The sequence below is a fragment of the Schistocerca piceifrons genome, chromosome X, assembly GCF_021461385.2.
Source record: "Schistocerca piceifrons isolate TAMUIC-IGC-003096 chromosome X, iqSchPice1.1, whole genome shotgun sequence".
Lineage (NCBI taxonomy): Eukaryota > Metazoa > Arthropoda > Insecta > Orthoptera > Acrididae > Schistocerca > Schistocerca piceifrons.
The window spans coordinates 775,647,581-775,675,013 of NC_060149.1; the positions used below are offsets into that span (position 1 = coordinate 775,647,581).

At 40.4% G+C, this 27,433-nt stretch overlaps 1 protein-coding gene across 1 annotated transcript in view; it reads left to right on the top strand.

Annotated features, from left to right (window-relative positions):
- Positions 1-27,433, top strand: part of LOC124721273 (ubiquitin carboxyl-terminal hydrolase 15-like) — a 149,704-nt gene that overhangs the window by 28,445 nt on the left and 93,826 nt on the right. Inside the window, exons 5-6 of the mRNA XM_047246155.1 lie at positions 10,085-10,477; positions 20,139-20,256. Of these exons, the coding sequence (XP_047102111.1) occupies positions 10,085-10,477; positions 20,139-20,256 (511 nt within the window). The remainder of the gene's footprint in view (positions 1-10,084; positions 10,478-20,138; positions 20,257-27,433) is intronic.

Sequence of the window (27,433 nt, forward strand, 5' to 3'; positions counted from 1 at the left end):
TAGATGGAGAGTACTGAATGAACAAAATTTAGTCAACTACTAATTTTAATTTGTGTAGTATTGGACGAGTTTTCTGTTCACAGATAATTACTCACTGTAGTTTCATTGCTCAGAACAAGAGGTTTCATTATCTTCAAAGCAGTTAAAAAGTTTGTTGACAAAATTGGTGTTTTTTTAAAAATACTCTGCAGTTTGTACTAAGGGTGCTTCAACTATAGTTGATAGTGAAAAAGGATCCATTGCTGAATTAAGATAACACTGAGTAAATTGCTTATCTTTCGTTGCATTATTCAGCAGTAAGCACTATGTGGGAAGGGTGTCAGAATGCTGACCACAGTGAAAGATGTTACGAAAAGTATCAATATAATACAAGAGGTAATTGAACTCTATCTCATTGAAAATTTAAATAGGTTTTGGAAGCAGCTGATCTGAAATGCTTCTTAATTCTTAAATTCATTGGTTGAGTGCAGGAAAATGCTTCTCTCTACTACCACCCCCCCCCCCCCCCCCATTTATAAAAATAAGTTTCCAAGTTTCGAACAAAGAGGTAAAACTTGGTGCTACAGAATTTGAAACTGAGCTAAAAGATTCAAAAGGATTTTTTAATTTTTTTTATCAAGGTTAGCATTTCTAACATATTTTGCAAATCATGGAAATAATTTGAATTTGCATTGGAAAGGAAAGGAACACCATATTTACTGATATGTTTGTAGGTGTTAATGGATTCCAATGTAAACTTATGTTGTTTAAATTGCAACTAAACAAGGAAAATTTGTGTCATTTCCGGAGTTGCTGTGAATTGAACCAAGAATACAATGATGTGAAATATTTAAGATTTTCTTGCATTGTTGATGAAATTTCCAGTGAGTTTCATAGTAACTTTAAAATCTGTAAACTTCTAGAACCATTTATCATTTTCTTTAATGATCCAATAAAAATTAATTTTGGAAGTGATAGAAGTGATCTCCAACAAAACAATCTGTTCATCCTATACAGAGCAAGAAGCGATTCTGCAATTTTTGAAGTCGGATCATAAGGCTACCCAAAACTCAGACTTCTCACCTAAAGTATTCCCCCCCCCCCCCCCGCCCCCTCCACCACCACCTCTCCATCCCCCAGATCATATATTTGTGAGAGTACGTTTTCTTGAAAGTAGTACTTCAGATCTGATCAGTGTAATGCAGTGACCATTGAGTCATTGGAACATGAACTTCTTTCCACAACACAAATTGAAATCAATATTGCAGAACTTTTCAAGACCAAGTTAAATAAATCTATCCTGAATATTGAAATTCATTAATGTGATTAAACATGGGAAGTCCAGGCTGGAATAATGGCAATGTTATGAAAGGAGTAGATTGTTACTCACCATATAGAAGAGATGTTGAGTCGCAGACATGCACAACAAAAAGACTGTTATAAATTTGTGCTTTCAGCCCAGAGACCTCCTCCTGAATTAGCAAACTCACTTGTACTTTAGAAGAAGGCGTTTTGGCCGAATTCTCAAATTTATAGCAGTCTTTTTGTTTTTTCTGTCTACAACTCAACATATCTTCTATATCATGGGTGGCAAACTATCCATTACATAATACTGTAATTAATGCAGGTGTAAGAGTTTGGGATAAATATCCAAATAAAGATCAGAGTTTTAGTAGTGTATGTCTTGTGTTGTTTGTGTATAGGGAGTAGCTGGAGCTCACGATTCTAGATGACAGATAGTCGTCCCTGCAATTGGCTGACTTGTCTGTGATGAGGCCGTGATGACACCACACAAGTTAAGTTGGAGGGGGAAGGACTTGCTCAAGGAGAATGACTCATGAACCATACTTTGCCAGGCTTGGTCTAAAGTCTGTGTCATTACTCCTTTGTCTGACTTTGTCATTTCAAATTCGTATCTTTTCATTACTGTGTTGATATTTTGGATATAAAGTTTGAAGATCTGGTGCTAGGTTAACAAATGCAACACTGAAAGGCCATGGGTATAAAAAAATTGCCCATTTTGTACTGTAGTTTGGATTTTAACAATATTATATGAAGAATTTAGTTGTGAACAGCTTTGTCACATACATTTGTAACGGCAGTTTTGTAGTGAGGGGCAGCTGAAATAATACTCTGGGACTTATAATCTCTGTTTTAAATGTGAATTGGCGCACATCAGATCACGAACAAGAATATCAAATAGCTGATGATGATGGAAATTTGTCCAAATGGAACTACCCCAGGACATAATTTAAAAAAGAAATCCTTTATCACAGAAAGCAGTGCATACGGGCCATCGAATTCTCAGGAGCCTAGAACAATGTGCAAAGTGAAGGACTTGCAGTGTTCTTCTAAGCCTTATATGTAAATTAAGGACAAAAAGGATATTCTTCTCTGGTGCCCTAAATATAAACACACTTTTGAAAACAGGGAAACTAAAATAACTATTTAAAGTATTAGTTGAATACCAAACACAACTCCTGGCTGTTCAGGAAGCAAGATACACAGATGAAGACATTATAGAATCTGAGAGATATAGGATTCTCAAAGTAAAGAAAGGTATTCCACATCTAGGAACAGGATTCATTGTCAGCCGAACAGCAGTAAATTCAGTCATAGATCTTTGATTCTCCAAGCAAAAGGCTCTCAGTTCTTATATATAATGTGCGAATAAGCCTTACATCTTAATAAACTTTTGCTCTAATAAATGAGGGTGATAAAGGAATCCATAAAGAGTTGAAAACTTATGGGAATCACTGGAACATGATTATCAAAGATTCAGCTGAAAAATGTTTTTTTTAAAAAAATTAGGAGACTTCAGTGCTTAGAGTGGAAAAGAAAGAAAATTCTGGAAAACTGTTGAAGAGTATCTAGCACACAAAAGAACAAATAAAAATGGGGAAAGACTAATAGAACTATACAGAGGTCCAACATCAAATTCATGTCCACAAATTTTAAGAAACTGCTGAGGAAACAAAACTTGAAATTCAACTAATACAAACCTAGGAAAATTTCAGATAACTGTTATTCTGCTACTAATAAGCTCTTTGCCCTCCATGCTGAGCCTGCATTTGTTGTGGCTGTACTGCTTGCCAAATGTTTGTGCCTGTGCAGAGAGACGGTGTTCCAGCTGATGTGAAGTACTTATCATCAGATTTTTCAAAAACATATGAGCTGAAAATTTTGATTTTTGCTCATCTTACAGCCTGATATATGCACTTTATAAAGAACTGAATTTCTTTTTGTTATCCCTCATGCTAACTGTGCTGCATCAAATTAAGTAGAACATTGCACAAAATTTTAAAGGGTTTGCAGAGGTGAAACTGTGTGTGAACTTTGTGTATGGTTGATTTTAGCTTATAAATTGCTGTGAATGAATTGTAGACAAGATACCAAAATTATATTCAAAACTGAGAGCAGAATAATATTTCATTCTCATGCTCGTGGGTTTATATCCGACAGACAGTTGGGAACAACACGTCCAGTTCCACCCATGCAGACTTGCTGACTGCTATGAAATCCTTATCATCCATTTTTAAGAAAACAGTTAGGTGAAAAAAATTGATTTTTTTCAACATCTTACAGTCTGATATCTTTGCTTGATACAGGACTGAATTTCTTCTTGTTATGTGCCGTAGTTACTTTGCTGCATCAAATTAAGTAAAACATTGCATGAAATTTTAAAGATACTGCAGAGGTAAAAATGCCTTGTGTGAACTTTGCATATGGTTGATTTTAGCTCATACATCACAGTAAATGAAATGTAGCACTATTGTGAAAAGGAAAGTTGCTACTGACAGTATAGCGGATATGCTGAGTCACAGATAGGCACAACAAAAAGACTGTACACACACACACACACACACACACACACACACACACACACACACACACACACACGCTCACGTGTGAGCGCAACTCACGCAAATCTCCATTATATGGTGGGTAGCAACTTTCCTTTTCACAATATTGTTACATTTCACCCTGGTTTTTCCATTGTTTAAACGAGATATAGGAAATATATTGAAATTTTATTTAAAATTGAAAGCAGAAGGATGTCTCATTTCGCTCTCGAGTTATTGGGATTTATATATGAAGGACGCTTGCGTGCCATGAGTCTATTCGTGTCCTTGGATGTTGCGCATCATGTGGTCATAACAGTCATCATATCTCAAACGATTCAAGGTATCAAAGCGAACTTTTCTGCAAATCGTAGCACGCAATGAGGCACATACGTTATATGATAAATCGAAACTTCTTATATTCTAGAAGATGTGAAAGTAACTCAGCAGCAGCAGTGGGAGCTCGGTGGTTCAGGATGCATTCAGATGTCCATAGCAGTGTAGGAAAATCCAAGTGGCGTGCGTATACAAGTCCACAACACCTAGGGAATGGTGTAGCATGACGTGTATACATGCCCACAGCAGCAGATGAGTTACGAATGAAGAAGAATTCATGAACATAAGAGTTAGAAACAGTGCAAATATAGAAACAGATCACTATTTAATCACAATAAAATGTCATTTTTTCCACAAGCAAGGCTCCTAGACAAGAGCATAGGCTTCATAAAATTGATACTGAAACTCTGAAAGTTAAGAAACAAGAATTCCAGGAACAGCTAAATATCATCTCAGAAGTCTAGGAGGAGGTTAAAATGAAATTAGTCAAACCCACTTTTGAAATAGCACCATTCAGAAAAGACAAAAAGCACAAATTATGGAATGAACAATGTCAAAAAACTATTACTGCGTAGAAAAAAGGCCTGGCAGAAATGATACCCCACCAAAGTAAGTGATGACTTTATCAACTTTAAAAACAAAGGTGTCATACATCAAAAACCATAAGGGCAATCAAATGAAAGTTTGAAAGGAGCCAGCTATCAGTAAATGAGGAAGACCTCCAAATGAACAGTACCAGGAACTTCATTAAAACTTTTAAACAAAACCTCCAAACTTACCAGCCACTTAACATGTGCTTCAAAAATGAAGATCTAAAGTAAGTCATAAAAAACCAAGAAAACTGTGAAATGTTAGAAAGCTATTTCAAGAAGTTGTTAAATTGTGGAGGATCAAGAGCAAAATTTGTAGAACAAAATCTGGGGTGCACTTACACAAACTTGGCCCCTTCAGCATGGCTGAAATCCAAAGCATCATTAAAGATCTGAAGAATGAGTGACTACTGAAATGTGGATATTGCAGTTTCTGGAATAGTCAGGAAGCTGCATGGAGCCTTCCAAAAAGTCTAGAAAACAGAAATTATACCAGAATATTGGAAAACAGCCTCAAATCACCCTTTCCACAAGAAAGGAGATAAAACTACTCAAACAACTGTAGAGGAATATCCCTCCTTTCAGTGACTTAAAAATTCTCTCGAAGGCATTACAAAACAGGCTGGAAAGTCAACTGGATTAGCAATTAGGAGAGTCCTGGAGGGGGGGGGGGGTGTCAGAAAGGAATTATACTGTGTGCAACAAATTTTAAATCTGCGGAACAAACTTTATAATCTGGTATAGAAGAGTGCAAGCAAAAGCATTTGCATAACATTTGTAGACTTCACAAAAGCCAGGGAAACGTTATTTAGCACTTTAAAAAGAATTTGGAGTTGACAACAAATCAGTGGCAATCATAAAATAAACACTAATAAATACAAAATTTAGTTTTTAAGTGAAATCTCAGAAACTTTTGAGATCAAAACTGGTGTAAGACAAGGATATGGAATGTTCCCACTGCTGTTCAGTTGTATACTAGGAAAGGTAATCAGGGAATGGAAGAGGAGAACAGAAGAAGAAGAAGAAGAAGAAGAAGAAATTTAAAAAATTGTAATTAAGCAGACAATTTTGCCATCTTAGCTGAATCTATAGAAGATGCAACAGAATAGATCAGTGTCCTACAAGAGACAGCTTTAAAAACAAGCCTGTGTATATCTGGTTTGGTGGATGGCGGGTGAGGTGTGGTGGGGATGACAGATGCGAATGAGGCACCAAAATATACGGAAGCTGATTATGGAATAATAAAAAAAGGCTGTAAAATTTAAATTTGTTGGCAAAAAAATACAACCAAATGCTTAGGAAAAGGAAGCTAACTTAGCAAGAGCAGGGAAAGTGGAAGTGGGTTTTCAGTTAACAAAAAACTTGTATAACAATAAAGCTATTTCCATAACTGCAAAACTCTGTAATTAGACCAGAATGTCTTTATGATCCAGAATGCCTTTTGTTAAATAGAGTTAAACAATGAGGTGAAATAGAAAAGAAGAAAAGGAAAATAATCGGGAAAGTTTTGGGACCAATATATGACAATGGGAAATGGAAATAAAAAAGTGCTAAAGAAGTTTATGAAAGAACAGAGCCAATATTAGACGCAGTGAGGAAGAGAAGAGTTGTATGCTATGGACACTTAAAAGGAAAATTCAGACCAAAAGTAAAAAGTTTGTAGGGCTTCCAGGAGAAAACAAAGAAAAAGACTGGTGCAGTACTGTCAGAAGAAAGAAGAGAGAAGCATAGGAAAAGAATGAAAAACAACTGGAAAGAAAGGAAGGAGAAGATAACATAAGTTATTACATGTGAGTGTCAGTGTGTCAAATCAATAACAAGAAATGAAGACAGTGTACTTTGTTTTAAGTAAACTAAGCTACAGTAGTACATGGGGATGACTTTGTCATTGTTTGTCATATATCAAGAGCTGTTCAGCAATAATTTGAAGTACTGATGTAACAACAATTATTATTATTATTATTATTATTATTATTATAATTATATTCACCCTATATATACAGCAGACTCTTGACTGTCTGGCCTAATGTGGCAGAAGGTCAAACCAGGTAACAAAAAATCCGGATAGTCTGGAGTTCTATAAATTCTCTCTTCCGACACCTAGTCGTACCATTCAAAACACCCTTTTTTTATATCATAACCCAATTTATTAAAATTTTCTGACTTCTTACATAATACATGCTAGTTATAAGTGTTTGTTATATACATACTACACCCTTCAAAAATTATTCCTAGATACGTAAAACAATCCGCTTTGTAAAGTATGAATGTAAGATTACACACATGTGAAAAGCCAGGAGTAACAGCAGACATGAAACTTACAGGTTTGAAGTTTTAAAAAAAAGTCTTTGGTAGATGACGGTTTTCCTCCTTTAGCCCTCTTTCATCCTGCAATATCCCTGTACTTACGTAAACAGATGATATCAGCTGGCATTGCTTCTTCCTCCTCGCTTATGTACTGCAGCATAGCCTTCCAAATGTGGGATGAGATTTCTTCTGTCATCTAAGTTTGCCTCTTCTTCCTGTGTTGCTTCCTCCTGCATTACCATTTCCACAATATCATTGTCAGTTAGTTCATCACCTTCATCATTTACCACCTATTCTGTGACATCCTCTGTATCAATATTCACACAGCCTGGTATGTTTTTGAACAATGAAGCAATATCATCGCTTCCATCTTTGACTTTGGTTTCACCCATGGACCTTTGTGGTCTAAAAGAATTCTCAAAGACCTTACAAGTGATATGTTCAGAATATCTTCCCCTGCTTTGGCCAACCACCTTACGACATTTAGCAAGTCAATCCTCTTCAGAATATTTACACAGTCTTCATTATTACCAGTTGCTGATATCTATGAATTGAGAAGACAGTGGTGATACTTCTTCTTTAGCATTCCAAGGGTGCACTGGTCCACCGGCTGGCAAAGATCAGTCACATTTGGTGGTAAAAACACTGCTTTGATACCTCCATCCCTGAGTTTGTCACTGACAGAATATGAAGTTGTGTTATCAAGAAGCAGCAGAACTTTCCTCAGTAAATTGTTGTTTTTCAAATAGTTCTCTACAGCTGGTGCGAATTCATTTTGGAACCAGGTTAAAGATTTCTGAATTCGTCCATGTTTGCTTTTGATGAGTGTAATTTAGAGGCAGTGTTACCCAATTTTTTGAAAGCTCTAGGCTTCTGTGTTTTCCCTATTAACTTAAGCCTAAGCCTCAGTTGTCAGTTGTATTACTGCAAGCCAATATGGTAACTTATTCCTCACTTTTATTGTATCCAGGTGCCGCAACATCCCTTTCTTTTTTTTTTAAAGCAAGCATTTTGGTTTGGAGCATTTTGTAATTTACACCACTATCGTCACAATTGTACAGCTGTTCACCAGAAATTCCCTCCTTGTTAATTAACTTGGAGAGGTAGTATTTAAACAATGGCACAGTCACTTGGGTAGTGGGTAAAGCCTCCTCACAAATGGTTTCTCTCTCTCTCTCTCTCTCTCTCTCTCTCTCTCTCTCTCTCTCTCTCTCTCCACCTATCCAACTGTACCTCACTGGCAGTAAAGTGTGAATATTCCTATTTACTGCTGAAATTGCAGTGCTTTTTCCTGAAATATTGGAACAGTAATGGGCAAACGATTTCCTATTAAATGTTCATGCCACAAAAATAAAGCTTCCTCAACTTCGTTTTGCTTACCTTTCAGCATTGTCTTCCATACTTTTGTTCTACTTCCAGTAACTGGGGCAGCATACCACTTTTCAATTTCTGCTCAATTTTTCTTCCAGTCCTCATCAGTACTTTTTCCTACCCCTAATTCAAATGCAATAGTTTTGGCTGCTTACCCAGAATTGAGTCACATTACAGCTTGTAGTTTCTGATCCATAGTTACTATAAATTTTTTTGTTTGTGACCCATTTCAGATTATTTAATTAAAACACAAAGGACCACAAAAACAGTAATCAAACAGTGCACACATTTCAGATGTCTGGTATGCAGCTGAAGAAACAAAGAACACAGGGTTGCCAACAGAACTGCCCTCTGTTTGTTCATTGTTGTCTGTTAGTGCTGAAAGATGGTTTCTAAGTATCATTTGTTGAAGAACGGTTTTGCTAATTTATTCAGTATAAACTATACAGTATGTAGCTTATAATTGTGACTCTAGATGTGCTAGAGGCACAAAAGATACGTAAAACATTTTGAAAAGCTACACATCATTGCAGGCGGTGCCCTCTTGTTAAATTGGTGGAAAAGTACAGTGCGCATAATAAATTAATCCTCATTTTATCCTCGAGAAGTATTATTGTGATATTAATTAAGTAGGCGGGAGGGTCACGAGCCAGATAGTTTGGTGTCTACTGTATTCTTCATGCTTGTAATCCTTTCCAGTCTGTTCACTGAAAATTGTCAGCTGTTTATTGCCAACACTCTGCAGTTTTTAATTTCTTACAAATGCGCATATTTCTAGTGCATACTTGTTCCTTTATTGAAAATATTGAAAAAAATTTGATCTTTACTACTATGTAATTACAGGCTTCTTACAGATTTTTTGAATTAAAATGAACAATCTGTATCCACTGCAACTGTTTGTTGCCCATTTTCACATGGTTTTCACAACTTTGGAAATACCATTTTTGTCTATGTTATGATGATCTGAAAATGGGCCTTGACCCAAAACTAGTCAAGTGAATAATAATAAAAAAAAAAAAATTGCGACTTTGGACTGGTTTTTCATTGTACTAAGAGGAACAAGGTTAGGCTTATGTGTTGCCATACTGCTATAGACTTCTATGGTTCTCTTAATAACATCAGACCACTGCTTAGATGCTTTTTGAACAAGACAGAGTTTGATTCCAGCCTTTGACATTGATTGACATACTTGTAAAGGAGGGTGGAAGGGGGGGGGGGGGAGGAGGCAGTAATGATGGGAAATCGATCACCACTATTGCAACTTTAATTTACATTTCTATTTTACATTTAGGAAGAAGGCATGTAAGTAATTTTTGTTATCTTCCTGTTACTTACTTGAACAATTAATTGTTTGACATATTTATATTTCAATGTCGTCATTTTGTGAAGTGTAATCAAAAAATTTTGTAAGTTAGTATTTTGACTTTGTGCCATTACTTCAATTTAGACAGTTTGAAAACATAGCGTGGTGACACGACCTTGAAGGGATAGGCACAACTGTGATGATGCACGAAGCATGTGATTACATTTGTTGAATGAGAAGCCTTTCTATAATTCTGTGTATATTACTAAAGTCCCTACCCCTGCACTCCCCTGTAGATGAGCACTACATAATAGTGGATACAAATATTTGACATGATACAGATATTGTTGTTGCAGCAGCCCACTGCCACCTTTTGCTGAAGGGTCGTGTGCTGAAGCTGAAAATCCAGTTTCCTCCAGTTCTTCATCAACATCACTGAATATTGGAGCAGAGGGAGACATACCTACCTCATCTGGTTATTATGGCTCTGGAACTGTACAGTCATATACAAAAGTTTCTGAGTATGTGAGAACATTACCACAAAATTTATCACCGGCTTCATCATCTTCATCTTCGTCTAGTATGTGTTTCCCTAATGCAACGTCAAGTCAGTCATCAATGTGGAGTATGATGCCAGAGCCGGGTACTTCTTCTGGCTATACTGCACGATCTAGGAGCAGCTCAACACTAACATCTGTCGGACCATTGTCACAAAGGTCACCGTCGTCAGCTCCGAGCACGAGTTCCATGTAAGTTGCTCAGTAATGAAACTGCTTATCAGTTGTTTTATTTTGATGATTTCTTATTGTCTGATAGTAAGCAACTACATATTGTTTGCAGTGATATAGGAGTTATCATAGTAATACCCGTGGGATTTTGTATTGGAGGCATCAGAACGTGTCAAAATGGAAAGTGTCCACAGGATTTATACGAAGTTCTGGCAGTCAGAGGCCTTGAAAAGCTCTTAATTTTAGTCATTAGTTGTGTTACTTATAACTGGGAAAGAGATAATTTAATAATGAAAGAATTCCTCATTTTTGAAGCAATATTACACACAAAGGCCAAAGTGAGGTTGCTGCCAGAAGCAAAATTTCTTTAACAAGACGTCTCCTGACATTGAAAATTGAGATGAAATTAAGGAAGACATTTCTGAAAGTAAAGTATTAAATGGTGAAGTATTTTGAAGGAATAGATGAGCAAAGATATCTGTGGCTAGCCCTTGCCGGCAAAAGACAGCTTAGGGAGGTATGTGCTAAGGCACCTTGAGTAGATAACTTTACACTGCAAGTTACAGTAAAAGAAAAAGTTGTGGGGACAGAAAAAGATTTAGAATTTGGAAAACAAATTATGATACGCATTGTGGATCTATAGAGATGAAAGCATTCGTGCAGTATGTGAAGAGATAGGATTATACTTACCCATATTAATATTGGATGTTAATGGTGTTTAAAGAAAGATATAACAATACAGCTATCAGATTTTTCTGAAATTATTCACAGCATCCCTTTGAGGCTGAACTTTGGATTGGAAATTTCATAAATAATCAGTTTTTGAAATACATTTATAGGTTGAATACTATTGTGCTTTGGTGACCTTGACTGTAGAAGGGATGGAAAACTGCTTTCTGAAGAACAAAAAATACAACAGTAAGTTAAAAGAAGATGGAAGTTGTAAATAATATTCAGTATAGTGAAAGCCAGTTATCACCAAACAAAAAACATTAATACCTGTCAAATTAACTTCAAATCAATAAAATAGAATTGCATAACTGTCCAGACCTCCAGTATTTTCTTATTAGAGGAAGCACTGGAATTTTAAAGTTTAAGGTAGTTCATCAAGAGCTTATTTCAAGTTCATATCTACTTGATTCAATTTCTACAGGCATGAATTGGTTGTGAGGAATTTTGATCCATCTTTTTGTCATTACAGAGGAGAATTTATACCAGTTCCTAGCAGCTGTGGAGAGTTCTGTATAAATTATATGAATTAAAAGTACAACATGGATTTCAGCTAGTCATGGCTGAGAATGTATTAATTGAATCTGTGGTTTGTGAGATGGGGCTGGCCAATGACACCGGTCCTCGTGTAACGTACTGTGGTTTGCTTCAGTGACAATTGTTGGCCAAGGTAGTAGAATGTTGTGTGTGTGTGTGTGTGTGTGTGTGTGTGTGTGTGTGTGTGTGTGTGTGTCACGAAATGGGGATCTTGTCAAAATAAGTGGGTCACAAGGATGGTAAAAACCTCTATAAAACAATCAACTTCAAGGTCAGCTATGTGCTGTTGGATGAATGGCTGTTGTCTCAAAACATAAATTAGTGAACAACTCTTTGCCCATCTGTTGCACCCCTGTCTATTATATGTGCTGAGAATTGCAAGGTTTTACCTACTTCTTGTAGGAAAGAAATGGCACTTATCATATCCCATAAAAGCACTCGCTGTGGTTTGGGCCAGCCGGAGTGGCCGAGCGGTTCTAGGTGCTACAGTCTGGAACCGTGCTACCGCTATTGTCGCAGGTTTGAATCCTGCCTCGGGCATGGATGTTTGTGGTGTCCTTAGGTTATTTAGGTTTAAGTAGTTCTCTAAGTTCTAGGGGACTGATGACCTCAGAAGTTAAGTCCCATAGTACTCAGAGCCATGAGCTGTGGTTTGGGTGTGATGCTGGGGAGTACAGATAGCCAACAAACACTCTGCAGTTCAATCTACTTCAAGATAAATATTAAAAAGTAGCAAAAATAATAGTGATAGACCACACATTGTTTGTCATAATGTGTATTTAATTGCAAAATGAGGAAGAGGTTCATTTGATATCAGTTTACACTTCAGAAAATGTTGTAAAACATTATTGGAATTCTTAAAATCCCGAAAAGACTTCACAGAAATTGCTATATCCTGTTATGCCACTATGGTTATGAATCATAAATAGTTTGGCAGTTCCAGCAGATAGAAGCATTTCTGTTGGCATTAATCACACGAGTACAAGCCATTGACCTTGTATTCAAGAGGAGTGGGTTCAAATCCCTCTGATAAATTCCCGCTTCGAGTGTAAGGTGACTCCTTTACTGCAGAAGAAGATTAAAATGTGATGGACACATGTTGAGGAACTGGGAAGTCATGGAACATGGGAGACACCATGTGTTTGTGTTTGCAGAAACTATATTTTACACTTATGATGCCTCAGTAATAAGTTTCTGTACACTCCAGAGCATGGATGACTTTATTGGTAACACGGCCATATTGTTCAGATAGTTACAGAAGTCCAAGCAGTTGCTGTTAAAATTCATGCAGCACAGTGGATGGCATTATGCTTCCTGTATTTACCATTACAAGAGGGTTACACAGTGAGGCCCACTTCATAATACAACTCTTCTACCCATTTCTCCAACTTAGAGGCTTTAATGCACACAAGGGCTCCATCATCTACTTACAAAGTGATTATGAGGGTCACATATACATCAATGCAAAAAAAAAAAAAAAAAAAAATCCCAACACCAAGGAAAGTAGTTACGCAAGATAAACAAAAGTTGGTCAGTGTGTTTCCACATCTGAAAGATGATGTCTGTTCACATTTTGCGCCAGTGCCATAAGAGTGGCACTAGTAACACCACTATAAAAATGCAAATCAGGTTTGCTTTAAATACCTTCTGTAAACGTCATGAGATTTAGTTACCTTTCAGATTGGATGTAGTAAGTTGTTGATAGTCACGAATGCCTTTAAGGTGACAAAGACCCCACTATCAATAGCTTGCCGAGTTTGGACAAGGTCATGTAATAGGGCTACAAGAAGTTGGATGTTCCTTCTGTGATATTGCTGAAAGACTTAGTAGCAAAGTAAGCACTGTACATGGTTGCTGGCAGCAGTGTTCAAGGGAAGATATTGTCACAAGAAGTCTAGGCTCTGGACGGGCATGTGGCACTACAGAGTGGGAAGATGATCATGTTCAGTGTATGACTGTGGCACATTGTACTGTGTCTGAAGCAACAATTTGAGCAGCGGTAGGCACCACACTGATTAAAAAAAAAACTGTTACAAATACACTCCTGGAAATTGAAATAAGAACACCGTGAATTCATTGTCCCAGGAAGGGGAAACTGTATTGACACATTCCTGGGGTCAGATACATCACATGATCACACTGACAGAACCACAGGCATATAGACACAGGCAACAGAGCATGCACAATGTCGGCACTAGTACAGTGTATATCCACCTTTCGCAGCAATGCAGGCTGCTATTCTCCCATGGAGACGATCGTAGAGATGCTGGATGTAGTCCTGTGGAACGGCTTGCCATGCCATTTCCACCTGGCGCCTCAGTTGGACCAGCGTTCGTGCTGGACGTGCAGACTGCGTGAGACGACGCTTCATCCAGTCCCAAACATGCTCAATGGGGGACAGATCCGGAGATCTTGCTGGCCAGGGTAGTTGACTTACACCTTCTAGAGCACGTTGGGTGGCACGGGATACATGCGGACGTGCATTGTCCTGTTGGAACAGCAAGTTCCCTTGCCGGTCTAGGAATGGTAGAACGATGGGTTCGATGACGGTTTGGATGTACCGTGCACTATTCAGTGTCCCCTCGACGATCACCAGTGGTGTACGGCCAGTGTAGGAGATCGCTCCCCACACCATGATGCCGGGTGTTGGCCCTGTGTGCCTCGATCATATGCAGTCCTGATTGTGGCGCTCACCTGCACGGCGCCAAACACGCATACGACCATCATTGGCACCAAGGCAGAAGCGACTCTCATCGCTGAAGACGACACGTCTCCATTCGTCCCTCCATTCACGCCTGTCGCGACACCACTGGAGGCGGGCTGCACGATATTGGGGCGTGAGCGGAAGACGGCCTAACGGTGTGCGGGACCGTAGCCCAGCTTCATGGAGACGGTTGCGAATGGTCCTCGCCGATACCCCAGGAGCAACAGTGTCCCTAATTTGCTGGGAAGTGGCGGTGCGGTCCCCTACGGCACTGCGTAGGATCCTACGATCTTGGCGTGCATCCGTGCGTCGCTGCGGTCCGGTCCCAGGTCGACAGGCACGTGCACCTTCCGCCGACCACTGGCGACAACATCGATGTACTGTGGAGACCTCACGCCCCACGTGTTGAGCAATTCGGCGGTACGTCCACCCGGCCTCCCGCATGCCCACTATACGCCCTCGCTCAAAGTCCGTCAACTGCACATACGGTTCACGTCCACGCTGTCGCGGCATGGTACCAGTGTTAAAGACTGCGATGGAGCTCCGTATGCCACGGCAAACTGGCTGACACTGACGGCGGCGGTGCACAAATGCTGCGCAGCTAGCGCCATTCGACGGCCAACACCGCGGTTCCTGGTGTGTCCGCTGTGCCGTGCGTGTGATCATTGCTTGTACAGCCCTCTCGCAGTGTCCGGAGCAAGTATGGTGGGTCTGACACACTGGTGTCAATGTGTTCTTTTTTCCATTTCCAGGAGTGTATGCCCTGTAGCTTGCATTCCATTGATTCCAAATTACTGTCATTTGCGACTTCAGTGGTTTTGAGCAGTAGTTCATTGGAGGGTCGAGTGTAGGTTCATAATTTATTCACAGAAACACTAAGGGTGCATTTATGCTGCCACCTCTCTGCTTGCCGGCATGGCACGGTGGAGGAGGATCAAGCCCACTGAGTCTTGCTGGTCCATTTAACCTTCACTGTCGCTGCTCACTACAATCCTCACCAGGCAAGCTGGTTTGTGTTTTGCGCTGCAGCCAGTGCTATATGTCCTGAAACTTGAGTCGTGAGTAGCTGCTTCACAGTCACTCCAGGAGCATCATTTTTTACTCTGTTAGGACTCTGATAGCTATGTGAACAGCTGCACGGAAATTATTCTGGATAAGCAGCGAGGCTGCAGCGTAACTGTTAAGACACTTGGCAGGCAGTTTTGTGTAATGTACTCCCCCCCCCCCCCCCCCCCGCCTCCCCCCCATCTCTCTCTCTCTCTCTCTCTGTCATTCACCAACAATGGTGACCGTGGGTAGTGCAGAACTGCACTTCATCGCCGAGCACAATGCACACCATTCACCAGCCGTCCTTGCTTCTCAATCATGGCACCATTCCAAGTGCAACCATTTGTTGTGGTGTTAATGGCAGCCTCCTCACTGGACAGAAATTCCTTAGACCAGCTGCTGCTAGTCTCTGACCAATGGTGCTGGATTAAGCAGGGTATTGCAGTGGGTCCGTTAGTTATTCTTGGATGCCAGGTACAGATGTGCCCTCGCCTACCCATGCAGTCCAACATTGGGCCAGTGTCACATTGGAATACCTAACAAATCTGGATATTGTAAAATTTGACCAACCAGAGAGAGACCTACAGTGAGATCACTTTCAAACTTTGTTAGGTGCTGATCATGCTGTGTGAGATGAGGATGCAGCATCTCCATGTCCTTCACTTTGGTCTCTCAATATGTGACAGCGTTCGTGGTCTTTGTATATCCTACCTAAATGCGAACACCACTAATGCATTTAGATGGCTGTTCTACCTGTCACAGAGGACTGCAACTCTAATCATTAACATTTCCACAGAGAACTGCAACTGTAATCATTAACATTTCCACTGATTTGTGTGTGAGTGTGTGAGTGAGTGAGTGAGTGAGTGAGTGAGTGAGAGAGAGCAAAATTTCATTGGCTTCGAACCATGCCTTCTAGGTGCTTCAATTTGATAACAGCTTGTTTTTCAAAGTCTTTGACTATAGTGTGTGTACTTGAACAAAGAGCATTTTTGTGAGCAGAGGATGGACCAGAAAAGGATGTACATGTGATAAAAGGGACTAGTAGAACCAAAATATTTACTAATGGATTAGAGATAAGTTATCGCGTGACAGTGCATATTCCTTTCAGAAGTTGAAAGCCACTTCTGAAGTTTATATATCTGTCATTACTTTTATATGTAATTTGGAATAAATTGGCTTTCTCTGTTTTGTCTCGTATAAAGGGACAGCAGACGTTTTAGGAGTGTGTATTAAACATCTCAAATAAATGAACTGTATGGAACAATCATTGATTTGGAAACCAACCTTCAGTTCATACTCTTTTTAGGTATAGTATGCAAAGTTTGAAGTATGAGGGGGAGGGACTTACCAAAAAACATATGAAAATCATGCTCGTATTTATGGCAACCATGTGCATATCGTGGTATTGGAGAATAAAGACCATAAGTTTCAGATGACTTTGCTGGTTATTAAAAAAAAAAAAAAAAAAAAAAAAAAAAAACAGTTGACTGGACAACACCATAATGTTATCACAAATTTTGTACAAAATAATGACAGTTTAATGGTAGTGCAACGAGTATTCAATCACCTCTCCCTCCCTCCTCCCTGCCAAGTGTAAGTGAATCATACAGTAAAGTTTCGGATAACAACCTTTGAAGAAATTGGATTAGCTCAAAAAAAGAAATGGGCAGGCAGCTAAGAAATGCATGTGCTGCACAGAATATTGAGACTTTCTATGACTATGTGATTAAACAGAACTGTTATTAGTGGACATACAGCAAGTCTAATGCACTTCATGGATACCTGTTACACAGTTGCTATGTAGTAGTGTGATGTGCAATTTTGTCATTTGGGGACATAATCCCTTGTCACAAATGAACAACAGATCACAAAGACTGTCATTACATGTTAGTGTGTCAAAATGTTCCAGTATTTTGTTGCATGTACATATCACAGTTTTCCCCAGCTACACAATCACTGTTTTCAATGAGATAGTAGTGCAGCTTCACACACTGTAAGGCAGTGACACGTGCAAGAATTGTTCAGTAACTGTAGCATCTCAAGATTGTTGATCTTCTGTGGCTGGAGATATCACCAGATTTTTCCAGTCAGGTTATTTTTTGTTGGCTAGCTTGAGTGTCTCAGCCTAGGGTACCAGATTAATTAAAATAAATAAAGGAGTTGTCAATCTGAAGGTTGGTTTGAACACTGCAATGTTTTAACTAGCTGTGGGCCTGTTGGCTTCCTCGGACCTTCACACTGACTTATTCAGCCATTTATAGGAGGACCTGCAGTTTAACGAGGACTCCAAAAGCACTGTGCAACTATAAATTTTTCACATACACTGATAATTGCCAGGGGTTTCGAACCAGTGAGTAATGGGAAAAAATCATGGTACCCTCTGGAGATGGACAACCCTGAACCATTAGGTTGTTACTGGACACTAGCCAATTGAGCTGCCAAGCCACAAGATGAATTAAAATGTATTTGAAACAAATTTGCTGGTATTTCAGTTGCGGTGTTACACAGTCATAGGGAACCTCAGTGGCAGCTTTGATGAAAGTGATGTATGACTCCTTCCATAAAACATAATGTTCAAACTATGATGATTTCATTTACAATCCTTAAATGGGAAATAGCAATGGTTTCATTTCTGCCAGTAAAATGTTTGTGCCACATCTCTTTTGCTTTCAGTGCTTCAGAGTTTTTATATTTCAGTGATTCAGTTTCTTGTATCAGTCTTTATCTACATTTTGGTTTATTTGATGCTGCCATTGCTACCACAGGATTATGAGGTCTATTCGAAAAGTGAGGGCTGTTTGCTAGTATTTAAATGTTCACAGCCCGGAGAAAAAGTTGCACAGATGCAGTGTAAAGTATTGATTAAGAAGCCACAAAAGTCATTGTTTTGATTCAATAGTTATATGACTGTGGGTGAAAGCAAACAGCAGTAGTCTGGAAATCATTGCTCCTATTGGGTTGTGAAGCTCATGTTGTAATTTGATTTTTGAATGCAAAAGAAACTACAGCTGCTAAAGTTCATCAAGAGTTGTACCTAGTTTGTAGGTCTTGTGTATTGAGTTAAGGAAAGATGGGACAATAATTCTGAGTCTACAAAAATAGGTGCACTAATGTGCACAATGTAGGGCACCCAGACAGTTGAAACAGTGCAAGAAATGGATCAAAACTGCAATCTGTTTGACAATTCATGTTCAACACTCAAGCTGAGGCCTGTTCACCGATCTGCTTGTGCGAGCTGGCTTGTGCTCATGCCTCAGCAGTGAGCAGCCAACCTACTCATGGTGAGTATAAGCAGGGGAAGAGGAATCTGGACAAGGCAGTTCAGCTCAAGAAACTGGTCAACGAGTCTATTCTGTGGCTGCTAATAGTTCTACAGAGATGTATCACTTTACAGTGGCTGATTAAAACCTTTTGTGGAAAATTTATTTCCTAGAAGTATTGCAGTGATGAGAAATGACAATGAAACAAAAATTAAATTTATTTTAATTAATGAGGCAGAGAATATCAGAAAGATAAGTACAAAATGTGATATTTGTTATGGTTGATGTAGGAAGTTTAAGTTGACATGAACATGTATTTTGTGACTATTTTATGCGCATGTTAAATGTAGAGACACTGTATGTCATCGAATTCTACATTTAAGTTGCTTTTTGCTAAAGTGTCAGTATCTTGTACCACTTTCTGAGCATGGCTAATTAGAAGCTAAGCTTTTAAACTGAAGCCTCTCGCTGAGCGTCTGTGGGTAGATTTCATTCTCTTCATTGCGGAAAAAAGTTGCTCACACAAAAGTCCAAACATCAACATAATTGGAGCTTCAAACTTGTGAAGTTGTGGAAATATTTGTCGAAGAAAACTTTTATATGAATTTACAAGATTTATTTTATTATGAAACTACAGGTCTGTAAGTTCTGACTGTACCTATGCATTCTGCACTGACATGTTGTAAATTCATACTGGCATAGCTGATCATTGTTTTGAAGTTTGTAACCCAGCCTAAATGCTGCTTTTTATGGATTTTATAAGAGCTGTTCTCCACTTTCAGCACTAGACCATTAAGTATACGTGCTTGCATTTAGAACTACAGCAGACTTCACGTATTATCAATCCTCTGAAGACAGAGCACAGTTTGCACTTTCCCTGTGCTACATGATGACATCTCACAGCCCCATTTTACTGTGAGCGCTCACTACTCAGGTGGGGAGTGTGTGTCAGGGCTTGTGCTCACCTAGCTGCTTGCTCTAGCTGAGGAATTTTCTCATGTTGGATGCATCATTATTATGACTTCGTGGAAATGTGAAGTTGATTTGTAGGAAACTGAAACTGCCAATAAAAGCTTTTTTAATGGGTATTTTTTGTGGATGAATGACTCTTACTTTTTGAATATATGTTGTACATTTTGTGCTTTTCTGACAGAGCTTACGTAAATGAGATCCTGATTCATCATATCTGAAGATTACCATAAATAGATTCTGTATTCCTTAGGAATGCGACAATAAATTTTCAGCATTGCCACGTTGGGCTCCACATGCTCTAATTCTGTCTTAAAGCTTGTGCACTATTTTCTTTTGTTTATGTTTTTCTTCTTTCTGGGACTCATAGTGTTTGTTACAATTAGTTAAGGAGGTTTTGCATTACATATGTTCCATTATTTATTTTCTATAGGACCACCAGGTACAGTGCGAGTGGTTCTGGCTATAGTCGAATGATTCACCCATCGCAGCCTGGGATCTGTGGACTGTCAAACCTTGGAAATACATGTTTCATGAATTCTGTCATTCAGGTATGTATTTACCACTATTTAGGTATAGCTAAAAATAATAGCCCCAAAGTTGGTTTAATCCATCCACAGAAACCACTGTCGTTAAGTTTGCTAAAATAACTAAAAAGCAAGAGTTGAAAATTTGTGCCAGACCGGGACTCGAACCCTGATGCTCCGCTTCTCTAGAATGGTTGCTTTGACTGCCTCTGCCATCCAGACTCTTTTCAGAATTCTTTTACAGAACGTGCAGTCTGTCCTGGGAAGGTTATCCAATGCCCAGCATGGTAGCCAGTCCTTTATTTTTGGGGAGGGGGGGGGGGGTCATCAGGTACCCATACGGTGGTAGCCCCTTCTGATGTACGGATGACACTATTGATACCAGAGCTGTCACCTGCCAATACATGCTGAGGAGTTGGTGCCTGTCTGTTGGGGGATTCTGGACATTGGCCATCTCACCAGGTTGCCTTGGTTCTGGTTGGGTGATGCCTGTGGGGAGGCATCTGCAACTTGTGATCTCGCAGTCGCGTTCTTGCTTCCCGAGCATGGGGTCCTGGGTTCGATTCCTGGTGGAGTCAAGGATTTTCACCTGCTTCGAGATGACTGGGTGTTTGGATTTTCCTCATCATTTCATCATCATTCATGAAAGTGGCGAGATGGGACTGAGCAAAGGTTGGGAATTGGTATGGGCACTGATAACCGCGCAGTTGAACACCCCACAAATCAATCACCACCACCACCATCACCTGTGGGGAGGGCCCTTGTTCAGAGTAGGCAGTATCATAGCAATTATTTGGCATCATGAAATGATCAAAGTTATCAGCCAGTGGCCATGAGCCTCTGGCAGTTCCTTCAGAAAGACCACAGTTCCGTGCAGCTCGTTATGATCCTAAGAATTTGTATTGCTTGGCCATGCCGTGGGAGGAAAACAAATCAAAGTGATTTGCAGACACTTTGCTCAGTTACGTGTTTGTACCTCTCTCTCCACTGAGACAAAGCTCTTTGTGGATAGTATTGAACATGTATTTGAGGAAATTATAAAGATGTGCCATCGTAATTAAGCCACCAAATCGTACCCAGGCCCGGGCTTTACTATCTTGTGAACAGCTTGGTGATGTACCTATCACTATAACGCCCCATAATAATCTAAAGTTGGTACAGGGATTAATTTTTCACTGAGACCTAATGCTGCAGATGGAGGAAGAATTACGCAAACACTTGGCGAGGTGAAGGATCCATATCATTTGTCACTGATACAGGCACAGCCGTCCTTGCTTCCAGAGAAGTTCAGAATCTTGGTCTACCACTCCAGTGTGCTACCACCTGTCTGTGGGAACAATCACCATCCCCTAGCTCCAAAACATGCTATCTTAATCTAGGAATGCAAAACCCAGGAACTGAATGTCACAGATAGCCTTTCGTATTTTAAAGCATGGAAAAATATGATCATTTGTATCCAGTGTCAGTGACATGGATTACCTTTTGTCACTACTGTGGCCAAGTTGTCAACAGTATCTGGCAACCTCTGTGTCAATCTGTCATGTCCTGAGTCTGGCAGTCACATGAATAAACTAGAGCATGGAGGTGATAGGCCCTCACATCTCATGGTTCTTGGAGCACAATCTTTGGGAACAACTCCCCTCACCCAGATGGAGAAGCAGTATCCCTCTCTGACATCTACCACTGACAGGACTCATTTCCTGGAACCCTCTCACTGGAAATCCACAGGTCAGCAGCCCAAAACCAGACAGTGGCTGAAGGAGCCACAGACTCCAGAATGAGATTTTCACTCTGCAGCGGAGTGTGCGCTGATATGAAAATTCCTGGCAGATTAAAACTGTGTGCCAGGTCGAGACTCTAACTCAGGACCTTTGCCATTCGTGGGCAAGTGTTCTACCAACTGAGCTACCCAAGCACAATTCATGCACTTCAGTTGGTAGAACACTTGCCCACGAAAGGCAAAGGTCCTGAGTTTGAGTCTCGGTTCGGCACACAGTTTTAACGAGCCACAGACTGCTTATCTTCTGTTCCTACAACCAAAGCAGATGATCCCTCACAAGATTCTCGACTGCCAAATGTTATGAAAGAGACAAAGAAGAAATCTTGGGAGAAACCTACTGCAGTGACCCTTGAGCCACCTGTGCAGTGATCCTGGAGGCACCAGATGCTCCATACCGTCGGACTCCAAACCAATGTTTATTGATGTTGTTCTATCCCCATTGGTGACAGTGATTGTGGGACATGATCTGTCCTTGTGGCCTTTAAGGGCACCTTCAATGTGATGATACAATAAAACTGTAATGGGTATGACTGTCACCCTTCTTGGTAGCCTGCTGACAATTGCAATCATGTTCTGCTAGAGCCTATCTTTTGTGTCGCCCAAACTGAACATAGAGCTCAGGCTCTGCTCTATGGATGCTAATAGGCCTTTCAGTATCCCCAATGTAGGTGTCACTACACTCTTACTGAATTACATATACACCTGCAGTGTTGAGAGCTTTTACTGCATTCTTAGCACACCATACAAAATCTGGGATCTTGCGGACACTCCAGAAGACTGGTTTGATGCCTCCTCGGTGAAGCAACTTGCCTACGAGATCATTGATACCCATGACATAAGATAAATGCACCACTGGAACTGTTCTTTTAGTTCATTTTCTGTATCTTGCTTGCTGCAGAACTTAGTAGCTTTCCTTCTTGTTTTGTTGTCATATCTTTTGGCTCTTTAAATTCTTGTTTGATATTTTTTTTATCACTGATATGGTGGGCTCAAGTGGTCATCGTATGGTGTCTGGGACACTTCTGATATGGGTGATGATGATGATGATGATGATGATGATGATGATGATGATGATGATGATGGTATTTGGCGTGTTGGTACCAGTTAGTGTGCATAGTTTTCTGGTAGATCTTGTTAGCTTGGAATTGGTAGTTCTGTAGACCTTCACACCCAGGAATGGAATTGCACCATTACAGTCTGGTTGTAGAATGCACTGGATGTTCTTATGCATACTTATAATATGCTGATGGAACTTCCACAACTCCGCTTTTCGTGTGACCAAATGACGAATTTATCATCCATGTATCACAGCCAAGAGTGTGGTCAGAATTACACAGAGCTTAAAGCAGTTTACTCATGTGACTACATAAAGATGTCTCCATAGCATGAATGTTATGTCCATTTGGGGCAGCACAACAGATCAGCACTAGTGCAGTATCATTGCAGTTGTAGGCTGGATATCAAGTTGTAAGAAACATAAGTACTTGCAAGATGGCCATGGATATGCACACAAAAAGCAAGAGAGCCAATCAAAATCATGGAGCAGCCTGATATCAACTGGGAAGACAGGTATAGGCCTCTGGTGTTCCGGCAGCCAGTAATCCTGGGCCATGTACCTCTACATCAAAAGACTTACTCCACAAGCCACTGTACAGTGCATGGTGGAGGTTATCATGTACCACTAATAGACCTTACCTTTCCTGTTCCACCCGCAAATAGAGCGAGGGAGCAATGACTGTATGTAAGCCATAGTACAAGCCCTAATTTCTCATCTTATCTTCATGGTCTATATGCAAAATGTACATTGGCAGCAGTAGAATCGACTGCAGTCTGCCTCAAATGCTAGGTCTCCAAATTTCCACGATAGTGCCTCGGGGAAAAGATGATTGTCTTCCTTACTGGGGTTCCCATTTAAGTTCACAAAGCATCTACATGATACTTGCGTACTGATTGAACCTCCCTGTAACAAATGTAACAGCACACCTCTGAACTGCTTCAGTGTCTTCCTTTAATCTGACGTAGTGAGGGTCCCAATCACTCAGGCAGTACTCAGGAAAGGGTCACACTAGCGTTTTGTATGCAGTCTCCTTTATAGATGAGCTACACTTTCACAAAATTCTGCCAATAAAATGAAGTTGAGCATTCACTTTCCCAGTCACCAGTGTGATGTGCTCATTCCATTTTATATCGCTTTGCAACAATATGCCTACTTATTTAATTGATATGACTGTGTCGAGTGACACACTACTATTGCCATATTCAAATGTTAAAGGAGCGTTTTTACTGCTCATTTTCATTAACTTACATTTTTCTACACTTAGAGGAAGCTTCCATTCATGAGACTAACTAGAAATTCTGTCTGTCTCCTAGTATCCTCCTATAATTTCTCAACGATGACAACTTCCTGTATACCACAGCATCATCACTATAAATTGCTGTTCACGCTGTCCATTAGAACATGCTGGGTTCTTTTACTTAAAAATTCATTGAGCCACACTCATATCCGGCATCCTAATCTCATGTCCAGATGCACAATTGTGGGGCAGCAGCTTTATCAGACACTGCCATTACAATCAAGCCCAAGTCCAAAGCTGGGTCACCAGTGAAGCTATTACACTTGTTACTGAAAGGATGTTTGGTACTGACATCAATGTGCAGCCAGAACAGAACTGACCTCCTGGGCAGTGTGTGCAGGTATTTATAGAAACATCAAATATTTCAGAATATACAAACATTACAAACGTAAAGTATCACAAAACCTTTCAGAAATTGTAAGTACTAAATAACAAACAACTGCTAATGGTTGGGTTTGAACTGGCGATCCACAACATACCGCAGCTCGTGGTCGTGCGGTAGCGTTCTCGCGTCCCGCGCCCGGGTTCCCTGGTTCGATTCCCGGCGGGGTCAGGGATTTTCTCTGCCTCGTGATGACTGGGTGTTGTGTGCTGTCCTTAGGTTAGTTAGGTTTAAGTAGTTCTAAGTTCTAGGGGACTGATGACCATAGATGTTAAGTCCCATAGTGCTCAGAGCCATTTAAACCATTTTTTTGCTCCATCTTCTGGAAAAAACAGCAACCTGCTGTTTCAGAAGTTCTCATTGAAGCTGACTACGTTGCCCTGGATCTAGAACTTGTCAGTAGTCCTCTGTATGGCAGCACTGGCAGATTCTCAGGTGCTGGTCATATTGTTATAGCCTCTTCACCATGGGGAGCATTGAAGACAGCCCCTCCTATGGAAGTTTCATGATCATTCAATGAGTCTTCAGTTTCTTGGAATCTCCCATCATTGATATGTGGCCCTGGATGGTAGTAGAGCTTTGTACGGAGGACACATGTGTCTCGGTGCTTTTGTCTTCCCGGTTAAGGGCCATAATCCTTGACTTCAGTGTGACGTCTGACAAGCGCCGAGGGAGACAGTGTTGACCAAAGTAGCACTTAAGTAACTTCTCTAATAGTCCCACTTTCCACACAAGCATAACAATCCATTCTGAGTCTCCTGTGCTGTATCACACTGGCTGTTACTTGACATTACAGTGCTCTTGGTCTTTCTCATGGACGTCCAGGATCCATATGTGAGCCAGCTGTGTTGCTCCTTCGGGCCTTGTAATGAGATGTTTCAAGTATTCATCCTGAGTATTGTCCTGTTTAAAAGTATCCATTGTCACTTCAACCTCACAGCTGTGGAGCAAAAAGAATGGTGTAAAGCTCGTAGTGTCTTCCTTTGCTGTTTCGTATGTGAATGTCACAATGGGCAGTGCTGTATCCCCATCTGTCTGTTCGACATCGATGTACATCGAGAGCACATCTGCCAGTGTCTTATTGAAGAGTTCTGAGAGGCCATTTGTCTATGGATGGTAGGCAGTTGTCATACTATGGGTGATGTAGCAGCATGGAATTGTCTCCGATTGTAATCTCTTCCGGAAAACACTACGGCAGTCTGACATCATCACACGGGGTGCTCTATGCTTCAAAATGGCGGCTTCTACAAGGAACTGTGCAATTTATGGTGCTTCTACAATCTGCACATCTTTGATGACAGAGTAGTGGGTGAGGTATTCAGTGCAGACTATTATCCATAAATTCTCATTTGTTGCCTTCAGGACACCCCCCCCCCCCCCCCCCCCCCGGCCCAAGAGGTCAATTCCAGTCTGAAGGAATGGTTCTTCTACAGGTGGGTGGGATTGATACCACATGTCCCGGAGGTTATTGCTTCATTTACTTCTGTCATTACCATACCTTGGATTGGTAGAGGCCTGGCCAGTGATATCTGTATCTGATTCTGTCTATAGAGTTTTCACAAATATCAGGTGACCAGGTGTTGGAGCCTCATGGAAATATTTCAGGATAGCTGGCTGTAGATGAGGTGGATGACAAGCAACCATTCTTACCCCATTTGATCATAGCTCTTCTTACACAATACTCTGTTAATTAACTGGATTTCTCTTTTGGTCTGTTCCTCACTCTTAAAGGCCTCTGTGGTTTTCAGCAGTACTGGATCTTCTCTCTCTGTTCAACAACAGTGTCATTTATTGCAGCAATACTACTGAGATTTCATCCAGGGTGCAGTATTCTGCCAAAAGATTCCTTGAAAGGCAGTCAGTGTCTTTGTGTTTGCGTCTTCTTTTGTATTCCACTGTTATGACATATTCCTGAAGCCTCAGTGCCCATCAAACCAGTCAGTCCAACAGATCTATCAGTTTGGTCGCTTCACTTAGTTTTCCTGGCGTAAGCAGATAGGCCAGTGGCTGGTACCTCTGTACAGCGATGGTACATATCTACAGCAATTTGGGCAGTGACCTTGCCCATGATATGGCAATGGTCTTCATCTCACAGGTTGACTGTAATTGTCTGCAGCTGATTGGCATAGATAGAGCTGTCATAATGATTGACATCTGGCAGTGTAGTAGGTATCAAAAACTCGCATTCTTTCTTAGCAGTAACTTACGTACGTGTCCTGGGTGTCCTCAGTGTGAATACACTGGTACTTTGTCCTCTGTCCTCAAAGTGTCTGTTCTTCTGCAGGGTGTAGGAGTTGGTTGTACCTCCTTTGGTCGGGTACTGGGTTGTTGTTCGATGGCTGCAGCATAAGGCTGAGTTGGCAGGATACATTCTTCCAGTTGTGTTTGGCTGCTGGCAGCAGTTGGTGCTAAAGACTGATACATTTCTTCTTCGACATTCTGTATTACCTCCCAACACTAAGTTGACATTCATGGTTCCTACCTCGTTTGTTCAGTTTGGATTCCGTAGAAATATCGGAAAACGTGAGGCAATACTGACCCTACAACTAATCTTAGAAGCTAGATTAAGGAAAGGCAAACCTACATTTCTAGCATTTGTAGACTTAGAGAAAGCTTTTGACAATGTTGACTGGAATACTCTCTTTCAAATTCTGAAGGTGGCAGGGGTAAAATATAGGGAGCACA